This window comes from Pteropus vampyrus, unplaced genomic scaffold (genome assembly GCF_000151845.1).
Source record: "Pteropus vampyrus isolate Shadow unplaced genomic scaffold, Pvam_2.0 Scaffold417, whole genome shotgun sequence".
NCBI classification, from domain to species: Eukaryota; Metazoa; Chordata; class Mammalia; order Chiroptera; family Pteropodidae; genus Pteropus; species Pteropus vampyrus.
The window spans coordinates 175789-186926 of NW_011889198.1; the positions used below are offsets into that span (position 1 = coordinate 175789).

The 11138-nt window shown below is 42.4% G+C and overlaps 1 protein-coding gene across 1 annotated transcript in view; it reads right to left on the minus strand.

Annotated features, from left to right (window-relative positions):
* Positions 1–11138, minus strand: part of DNAH3 (dynein axonemal heavy chain 3) — a 149540-nt gene that overhangs the window by 51553 nt on the left and 86849 nt on the right. Inside the window, exons 38-40 of the mRNA XM_023523811.1 lie at positions 9638–9743; positions 7375–7504; positions 4991–5236 (exon numbers count right to left, since the gene is read on the minus strand). Coding sequence (XP_023379579.1) covers positions 4991–5236; positions 7375–7504; positions 9638–9743 — 482 coding nt within the window. The remainder of the gene's footprint in view (positions 1–4990; positions 5237–7374; positions 7505–9637; positions 9744–11138) is intronic.

The window sequence follows — 11138 nt, forward strand, 5'->3', positions numbered from 1 at the left end:
AAAAAATCACATGATCATATCAATAAGTTCAGAAAAAGCATTTGACAAAATTCAACCACCATTCATGATAAAAAGCTTTCAGTAAACTAGGAATAGAGGGGAACATCCTTGACTTGATAAAGATTATTAACAAAACATCTACAGCTAATATCATGCTTAGGTTCAGGAACTAGATGCTTTCTCCCTAATATAAGGATGCTTTCTCCCTAATATAAGGATGCTCTCTCATCACTCCTAGTCAACATCATAGAGGAAGTCCTGGCTAATGCAATAAGACAAGAAAAATAAATAAAAGATTGCGAAGGAAGAAATAAAAGGGCATTTGTTTGCCAATAACGTGATTATCTAGTCAAGAAATCCCCCCAAAATCAACAACGACAACAACAAAAAACTCTTGGAACTTACAGTGATTATAGCAAGGTGGTAGGATGCAAAGTTAATATACAAAAGTCAATTGCTTTCCTATATACCAGAAATGAAAAATTGGAATTTGAAATGAAAAACACAACACCATTTACATTAGTATAAAAAAAGTGAAATACTTAGGTATAAGTCTAGTAAAAAATGTGTAAGAGCTATATGAGGGAAACTATAAAATGCCAATGAAGAAAGTCAAAGAAGATCTAAATAAATGGAGATAAAATCCATGTTAGACATAACTCAAATTGTTAAGATGTCTGTTCTTTTCAATTTGATCTATAGATTCAGCACAATCCCAATGAAAATCCCAGCAAGTTATTTTGTGGATATCGACAAAGTGTTTCTAAAGTTTATATGGAGTGGTAAAATATCCAGAATATTTTTGTCTTATCCAAATATCCAGAATAGCCAACAGAATATTGAAGAAAAAAAAAAAAAAACAAAGTTGGAGGACTGACATTACCCAACTTCAAGACTTAGTGTGAAGCTACAGTAATCAATACAGTATGGTCTGGTAAAAGAATAGGCAAATAGACCAACGGAAACAACTAGAAATAAGCTCACACAAATATAGTCAAGTGATATTTGACAAAGGTGCAAAGACAATTCGATGGAGAAAAAACAGTCTTTTCAACAGCTGATCCTGGAACAAATAGACATCTACAGAAAATAAAAATCTAGACATGGATCTTATATCTCTCACAAAAAATTAATTCAAAATGGATGATAGCTCTACACATAAAACGCAAAACTACAAAACTTCTAGAAGACAGCATAGGAAAAAAATCTAGGAGGCACTGGATTTGATGATGACTTTTTAGATACAATACAGAAAGCACAATCCATGAAAGAAAAAACTGATAAGTTTCACTTAATTAAAATGAAAAACTTCTGCTCTGCAAAAGACACTGTTAAAAGAGTGAAAAGATAAGCCACAGTCTGGGAGAAAATATCTGCAGAACATACTTCTGGCAAAGGACTTATAACCAAGATATACAAAGAACTCTTAAAACTCAACAACGGGAAAAAGAAACAACCCGATTAAAAGATGGGTAAAAGATCTCAACAGAGACCTCACCAAAGGAGATACGCATGTGGCAAATAAGAATACGAAAAGATGTTCAACATCATATGTCATTAGGAATTGTAAATTAAAACGAGTTACTACTACATACCTATTAGGATGGCTAAAATCCAGGACACTGACAACAACAAATGCTGACAAGGATGGAGAGAAACAGGCACTCTCATTCATTACTGGTGGGAACGCAAAATGGTGCAGCCACTTTGCAAAAGGTAGTTTGGCAGTTTCTTTCGAAGCTAAACAAACAGACTCACCATCTAATCGTGTTCCCAGGTATTTGCCAGATGAGTTTAAAACTTATGTCTACACAAAATCCTTCATCACACCAATGTTTATAGCTGCTTTAGTCATACTTCCAAAAATTATAATAAGCCAAAATGTCCTTTGATAGGTGAACTGATAAATATCCACACAATGGAATATTATTCAGCAATGAAAAGAAATGAGCTATCAAGGCACAAAAAGACACAAGGGAACCTTACCAAGTAAGTGAAAGAAGCCAATGTGAAAAGCCTACGCACTGTATGATTCCTAATATATGACACCCTGGAAAAGGCAAACCAATAGGGGCGGTAATATGATCAGTAGTTGCCAGTTCAGGGGGAAGGAGGCACCAACAGGCGGAGCTAGGGGATTTGTAGGGCAATGTGAAACTATCTTGTGTGATATTGCAATGGTGAATACATGATACTGTGCGTTTGTCAAAACCCATAGAACTGTACAACACAAAGAGTAAACCTTGTGAACTATGAATTTTAGCTAATAATAATTTATATATATCGGTTCATCAACTGTACAAATGAACCACACTAATCACAGACGTTAATAGTACGGGGAACTGTGGGGGGAGTTCTTTAGGGAGGGAGCATATGGGAACTCTGCTCTTTCTGCTCAATTTTTCTGTAAACCTAAAATGGCTCTAAAATTAAATCTGTCGATTTTTTTTTTTAAAGAGAAAGAAGTTAAAACGAGATACCATTTTCACATTTCAAATTGTCCAAGATCTCAACAAAATAAAAATAGTGTTGGCGAGGGTACAAGGGAAATCTAGCAACCAGCGCTTTAAAATTTTATCAACCCTTGACTCAGCAATTCTATTTCTAGGAAATTATCTTAAGGAAAAATCATGTATGAAGCAAATACGTAGCCATCGGAATGTCATTCATCAAAACATTGTTAATGAGAGCAAAAACTAGAAAGTAATATGAATGATCCCATGTTAGTAAAAATAAATCTATAGGTACATATATGCATAGGGAAACGTCTAAAAGGGTGTTCATCGAAATGTGAATAATAGTCGTCTTTTTAAAAAATTACGTCCTTTATTATATCATTAATTCACATTTTTTCTTAAAAAATTAAAGACAAATTTCACACTCATCAGGATGGCTATTATTAAAAAACAAAACAAATCAAATCCTGTGGATGTGGAGAAACTGGAATGCGTGTGTATTGCTCGTGGGACTACAATGGTGCGATCAGTATGGAAAACGTTAGGGCGGTTCCTTAAAAAGTTAAACACAGAATTCCCATGTGATCTAGATCTAGGAATTCCACCTTTGGGCTTATACCCAAAAGAACTGAAAGCATGATCCTCAAACAGATATTTGTACACCCACGTTCATAGCAGCATTATTCACGATAGCCGAAAGGTGGAAGCAACCCAAGTGTTCATCAACGGATGAATGGATAAGCAAAATGTAGTCTACACACACGATGGAACATTAGTCAGGCTGAAAAAGGAAGGGAATTCTGACACGTGCTAGAGCACGGACGCACTTTGAATGCATGAAGCTGAGTGCAATAAGCCAGGCAGAAAAGGTCCAACACTATGTGAGTGGACTTTCTGAGGTTCCTAGAGGAGTCAAACTGAGGGACAGAAAGTTGAATGGTTGCTGCCAGGGGCTGGGGAAGAGCGAAATGGAGAGCTAGTGCTGAAGACGTGTGGCCTTTCAGTCTGGGAAGACGAAGAAAGTTCTGGAGGCGGATGGTGGTGACACGTGCCCGGCAATGTTGGTGTATTTAATACCACTGAATTGCACATTTAAAAATGGCTAAAATGGCAAATTTTATGATATGTATTTTTACCACAACGAAAAATAGAAACAAAAACAAAATCTTCCCCTCTCCCCTCAAAAATGGGTAAAAATGAATGAATGTACTACTATCTAACTAATGGACTGGTCCAGGGCCTCCATGCCTTTCCTCTGACAGATGACCACGTATCACACGAGATGTGCCAGAGGTGCTGGGGAAAGTGTGTGAGCAAGGGGCTTCGGCCGCAACTTCCTCCTTCATTTCGCATGGTTACGTAAAGTTTCAAACACAAAGAAACACTATACAGTGAGAATTTGTATTCCCATCTGCTAGATCTTACCATTAGCTTCTTACTTGTTTTATCACATACCTATTCATCCCTCTATCCATCAATTAAGCCATCTTATTTTTTGACACATTTCAAAGTAAATCATATACATCTATACGTGTCCCCATAAATACTTCAGCATTTATATCATTAAATGTTCAATATTTGTTTATATGTTTTGTGATACAAAATTTACATAGGATGAAATGCACATAGAAGTGTGTGCATTCACTGAGTTTTGACACATGCACATATCTGCGTAACCCAAATCCCACTCGATATATACATTACCATCACCCCAAGAAGTTCCCTCGTGGCCCTTTATATATTTTTTTTATAATCGCAAAAAGTAAAACTATTTGGAAATATTTATAGTATGATCTCTTTTGTTATAGAAATATAAAATAAATAAATAAATAAAGAGGTATTATTTCTGGATAGTGGGATTACCATTGATCTTTGTTTTCTATTCCCTTCTCTGTTTTTTTCTAAATTTTATGTAATGTATTATTTGGGTGCTAAAACAACAACAACAACAACAAAAAAAAAAACAGTAAAAGCTACATAAAAGAAAATATCTTTAAATCGTTTAGTAAATGATGTCACACATATGAGAATATTAATAGATCATTAATCATTTTGAAGATAATGTTTTTAGCAAAATCACAAACATTTTAATATATTAGAATACAATGACAAAACTTAAAAGAAGTATTAATACCATAGTCACCACAATGTGACACTGTGTGTAAACACAGAACAGGACTAGAAGGGAGTTAGAAAAACAAAAGTGACTATATTTCTCATTCTGTTTCCTGGGTCCTATTGGAGTGATGGGATTATGGGTGATTTTGCAAAAAAAAAAAAAAATTTCTATCAACTTTTTCTAGATTAAAAAAGTATTTAAACTATCTCATAAGACACTGACTCCGGGGCCACCCATCTCTACATACATGGGCAGCTCTGAAGTAGTGAACCCCGGCAGACAAGCCACGAAATCCTCCCTGGTTTTCGTGAAGGCCTAACTGGGTCTACCCAGTAAGGTTAGGTTTGTAACTAGGCTCCAAACAATGACAGTAAGACAAAAACAACAGCAACAACAACAACAGGCAGTAAATTACCTCTCTCTGGGAAGGTGTTGTTTTTGGTGAGTCTGACGCTTTTGGGCCTTGGGTTATTGTCATCCAGGCCCATGATCAGGTTGCGGAAAAACAGGTCGAATTTTTTTCTGCCATCGCTGTTGATGGTGCTGGCCACCGTCCACACCAAGGCAAAGAGGAACAACCCTTGCAGCCAGAGGAAGATCTGCTGGCTTGTCAGGCCTTCGAGGGATTCGCTTTCATCTTCTTTTATTTCCCTTATTTCATCTAAAAGCAAAGAAAGGAGACCTCGGGAGAAGCTGCACAGTGTAACAGATGTAAACCACGTGGACTGGGTGGTTTGGTCGGTGAGGGACTTGGGGAGGGGACTGCAGTTGGCTGGGTGGCCATCACCTGCTAAATCCTTTATCCACATACTTTTTTTTTTTTTCCTATTTTGTTAAGAAGCGCGTAATTTAAAATTTACCATCTTAATCATTCTTAAGCGTAGAGTTCGATGGCAAAACTGAAACTCTGTGTCCATCAAACAATCACTCCCCATCCCTCTCTCCCCCAGTGTCTGGCAGCCACCCTTCTACTTTCCGTCTTTATCAATTTGACAACTCTAGCTACGTAGACAGACCCACCGACAGATGGTAAAATCAGCGGGTGAAAGTTTGAAGAGAAAGAAAATATTTGCAGAGTTTCAAGTTATCTCCCCCAAGATACTTATTACTTACAAAGAATAGCGACTTTACGATAAAGAAGCGTGACTGTCGCCAAAGTTAACTTTGACCAGAGCCTTCACCGATAAGATATATATGAGCATCAGATACGCCTGAGGCTGCACTGTGAAGATACAGCATCGCCTCCATGGGATCCGTACTAAAAATGCATAACCTCAAACTCGTTATGAGAAAACGCGAGGCGAGCAAATTGACAGCCATCCGTAAAATCACTGGCCAGTATTTATCAAGCAGAAAGGTCAGGAAAGACAAGAAAAGATGGAGGAACTGTCACAGACTGGAAGAAGCCAAGGAGGTACGACAATGAAATGTAATGTAGCATCCCGAACCGGATTCCGAAACAGAAAAAGAACGTTTGTGGAAAGACTGGTAAAATTCAAATGAAGTCTTATGTCGTAGTTAACAGACAGCGCCAAGGTTCACTTCCTCGCTCTTGTCATTGTATCTTAGTCACGTAAGATGTCAACGCTGAAAAAGCAAGGTGAAGGGATGTGTGACTCTCCACTCATTTAGCAGTTTTCGGTAAGTCTAAAATTATTTCGAAATAAAAGGCTAAGAAATGTCATTAGTGTTCCTTATCTCGGGGCCTTGTCAATCACAGCTACCGTTCTTGCATTTTAACACTGACAGAGTAAAAAGTCAGAGCTCTGAAACGAGGGACGCGTACGTTCAGACCCAGCTCCTAGGAGCTGCCTGTATTTGAGCAGTCCTGAGAGGACTCAGAGAGGCGAGAGATTAGGTCACATGGTGCCGGGGAAAAACGAGTCCATTTCTCATGCTGGAGGAGATACTACATAAGGACAGGAAACAGCCTGGGGAAAAATACGCAAAATGTATTAATAACATTGCAAACGTATGACATCGTATGCAACTGGTGTGCTTTAAAAAAAACTGCCTTAATTTTAATTTTAGAAAATCAAATAATACTTAGCCAAAGAAAGCCTCCACTCAACCGTTCACCATGTTACATTTCTGATGTACACCTATAATGCCTTTGGGAGAAACAGGCCGTGAAAGTCTGTTTGTGTAGCAGAAGGTGTAAGAATCATCTTGAGTCTGAGTTCTGTGCAATCATGAGAAAGAAATGGCATCCAATAAAAGTTCTCCCACGGACACGTATTTTGTTATTTCCAATAGAGTTCAGTGAAATTTGATTTATGTGAGATAGCTGTAGGCACCTTCTCTGTGACATTTAAACGAATGGTTCTATAGTTTTGTAGACTAACGTGATCAGTTCTCTTATAGTGTATCTATGTGTTTTGCAAATTCAGATTTTTGTGATTGTAAGCTTTCTTCACTTCCTATTTTTTACAGAATTGTTTTTTTTTTTTTTTCTGAGATACATTCACATGCTTCATCTAGATTTATCTCCCTCCAGGCTATCCTTCTTAGATAAAGACAGAGAGGAATTATAGCTCCCTTTGTGTGGATGAAGCACCTATGACTGAGAAACTTGAACAAGAACACCCAGGCATCAATCCAAGATCAAGGCTAAAGCCAAAATACGTGGACTCTTTCCACCAAGCTTTGTCTACACTCCCCAAAGACTCGCTTGTTCTAGGTAGGCCGAAATGCCACTCTCGCTGTAACTCCTGGGGTGGGGTGTGGGGGTATGAAAAGGGTAGGAGCGGAATTGGCAGCCAAGGCGCATCTGCCTTAAGCATTGTTCGCAGCACTTACCAAGCAGACAGGAGTACAGTCTCATCATCGAGAAGGCAAGGTGGGTGGGAGACGTTTGGACCACAAATTTACACTGAAGGCGAATAAATTCCAAGCTAGGCTGGACGAGCCACATGAACATGTCACTGACCTGAAAGTAGAAAGTGAAATGGGATGCCGTTACCAAAAAATGAGTTTAAGAGCAAGAGTTTGGTGTACCTCGGGGAGGCTGGAGATGCTGGTAAGGCTCCTGCCCCCAGCTTCCTATTCTGTGAACTGTGTGACCCACAGGCCAGCCCCACCCCTCTCATTCCACTGCCCAGGGCAGGACACTCGCAGAGGCTGGGGGCCACTGCGAGTCAGCTACAGGACACACGAAATAGTTTTGGGAACGAAGTCAGATACTCAAACATAGTATCTGACTTCGTTTCCATAAAACATTAGGCATTCTAAAAACAAATAATAAATAAAAATAAAATAAAGTGTTACTAGTTTTTTGAGTCATATTCTAGAAATTTTAAACAATCACTTTACAAAAGACTGGCATTTGTAAGGCAGGACTCCTAAGGGGCCATAGGAAGTGCAGAGCTAAATTCGAGATTCATTTTCAGTATGTATGTGTGTGTGTGTATCTGTACATATCTACTTTGGGATATAATCATTATTTCTCTTGACTCTGTTCCTTACCCCACTTACTTAAAAAAATTACTGGCTTACTTTCTCTTATTTGTTTTTGTTTGTTTGGTTATAGTTTATTTGTGACTGTCACTGTAAATGATCTTGAGTCATTTTTTGGAAGCAGGCAGGCCATCACTAAATCAGTCCTCATAGGCGCATATGTCTGTGGGCATACATGCATGCATGAATGCGCAGATGCGTTTACACGTACACATGAACATACCCATATTCGTGGATAAGTGGCATTCAATCAACAAACACTCATTGAGCATCTGCAGCGTTGTCGTTGCTGGGGATGAAAGGTGGACAGGACGGGCAAGGTCCCTGCCCTGTGGAGCGTACTAAGGGGCAGGGGAGACAGGCTATAAATAACTAAACAAGCAAGGAATCGAATAGAAGGCGTTACACTGGGGAATAACAGGACGGTCTACCAGGCTGGTCTCGGAGGGCTTCTTAAAGGAGGGGGCCTTTGTGCTGGGCCCTGAATGACGACGGCGAATCAGCCCTCATGTGATGAAAGCGGGCAAGTGCTCCAGGAAGAGAGAAGAAAAGTGTAAAAGCCTCGAGGTGGCGACTGGGGGGGGGGGGGTGAACGGTGGGGGGGGGGGGGGGGGGGTGGGGGGTGAGGGGAGGTTTCTGGGAATGGAAACGAGGCGGAGGGTGAGGTAGGTGATGAGGCTGGCGGTGGGGGTGGGCCAGATCAGTCTCAGAGGCCGAGAGGGCGTTAGCCTTGGTGCTGAGGATCTTGGGGACACACTCGGGTGCTCCGCAGGCTCCCCGTGTGGGGACTGGGCAGCTGTCCACATGCTTGGGGGCTGTTCTCTGAATGTGCATGTGGACACATGTCTGCGCACCTGCGCGGGCCAATACTGTGCATGTGTCTGTACACGAGATGGGGCGGGGCCAGCCTGCCGCGTCCCCGGTGTCCCCGAGCTGTTTCCGCAGGGGGAAGAGGACCGAACCTAGCCCCTTCTCGGCCTCCTCGGCAGGAAAGCTTCCTGGGGCTTCCCCCTTAGGGCAGGGACAGGGGAGAGGCGCGCGGCACTGGTCCCCTGCCTGCGTCCCTGGTCTGAGCGTGTACACGGGTGCCCAGCTAACCCAGATGGCCGCACCTCTCCTGGGAAGGGGAGAAGGGAGTGAACACGCTTCATAGCTGCAATACAGGCGTTTCTGGCTGGGTCCAGGTCCCAGGAGGTCTGGAGTCCAGGTTCCAGGGCGGGGCATGGCCATGCAGAGAAGGGCACAGCTCTCCCTCACCTGGCCCAGCGCGAAGGCGCGACACCTTTGCTAGCGGGCGATGGGGAGGGGGGACTTTCCTGCCGCCATACAGAACGTTTCTCAAGCACCAGAGTTCTCCATGGGGGGGACAAGGAGTGAAGAAGCAGCTAGAAGACAAAGGAGAAACTGACCTCACCAGCCCATGCCCACCATGTGGAGAAGTTGGGAAAATGGTGGGCAGCCAGGAAGCAAGGTAACTGGGGCCGGGCAGGGAATTCCCTGCCCCTCTTGCCTCCGGAAATATGAAGGTGAAGATGCGCCTAGAAGTCCTGCCAGATGAGGCGTAGGAGCCAGGGAAGGAGGGGAAGCGAGGGAGAGGGGGTCTCACCAATTCCCTGTGCTCCTCAGTGAGGCTGGAGGGCAGGGTGTCCATGTATGAATCCTTCAGCGGCTTCCAGCCCAGCTGGTGGGGCTCCATGTAGATCATCCCACACCTGGCAAGCACAAACAGACCAGCCTGGTCCACATCCGGGCCCCGAGCATGGAGGGGTGAGGCAAGCGCTGAGGTCATGGTGAGCTACGCGGCTGAGCTTGGGTCAGCTGGTGGACCCTCACCAGCTCCAGGCCAAAGGAAAAGGCATAGGTTCCGTCAGGACAGGGCGGAGACTGATGCTGAGACCTGGCTCTTGGGAGCCAGAGAGACTTGGGTTCAAATCCCAGCTGCAGACCCTACTAATTAAGTGACTTAAGGTTTCAGTATTTACTGTCTCTGAACTTCTGTGTCCTTATCTGAAAATCAAGGAATATAAAAGATATGTAGATCACGAAACTGTGGTACCAGTGAAATAAAACACTGATAAAAAGTTTAACCCTGTGTCTAGTGCACAGAAAACTCAGTCGGTGAACACTATTATCATTAGCATCATGTCGGCGCGGTGTGTATGGCGCTGTACCGACAGAGCGTTTTCTGTCACGCGTGTTCTTTTCCTGTCTGTCACACCCAGGTGCTGTCGTTTGTTACTAATCCCGGTTCCCATGTTTGCCCTTCTCTTGCACACTAGGCACTATGCGAGGTCCTAGTGGCCTTCATTTCTAAATGTTCCTCCTTTGGCCCACGTTTTAGACAGAGGAGACCATGGCTCAGGGAGGCTAAGTGACCTGGAACAGGTCACACAGCTAGCAAGCGGCACGGCCAGGGTGCGAGCCCAGGCTGGTCTCACGCGCCATGTGCCCTTTCTACTCCCTCACACGGCCTGTGGGAATGTGGGCTGAGTTTATTTTTTTATGGACTTCGGGTGCACGGGGCTGGATTAATGATCACCCTCCTCACATACAAAGTTAGCCCATGCATGGCCTTTCTTGATTAATAGTTTTCAGAAACATAATAAGTGCCCGTGAACCCACTGCCCAGACAGAAGCTAGGATCTTGACGATCACCTTCATCTAACCCTACGGTCGCCCCTATCCTGTCCCCCTGCCTGTCCCCACCTCAGGTAACATAGCATATGAATGTCGTGTTCACTTGGGCTTGACGTCTTTCCTTCTTGTGTAGTTTTACAGCATTTCTGTACGATTCTAATATGTATATTTATTGTAGCTGTTTTTAACAATTTAAAAGGGAGCACTATGCTGTACGTAATACCGTGGACTTACTTTTATACATAATATTACTAAGATTTTATCTTTAATTTAACTGATTTATCTGGAGTTGCATGTCAGTATGATTCATTTATTTTGAGTGATACACGTATATATGTATGTATAATTTGTGACTTATTAATTCACTCCTGTGAATGGGCACTTGGGTTTCCCAGTGTGTGTTACTGTGAAGCGTGTCACTGTGACCATTCTTGTACGTGTCCCTTGCTGTATGGGGTAAGTTTCTTTGG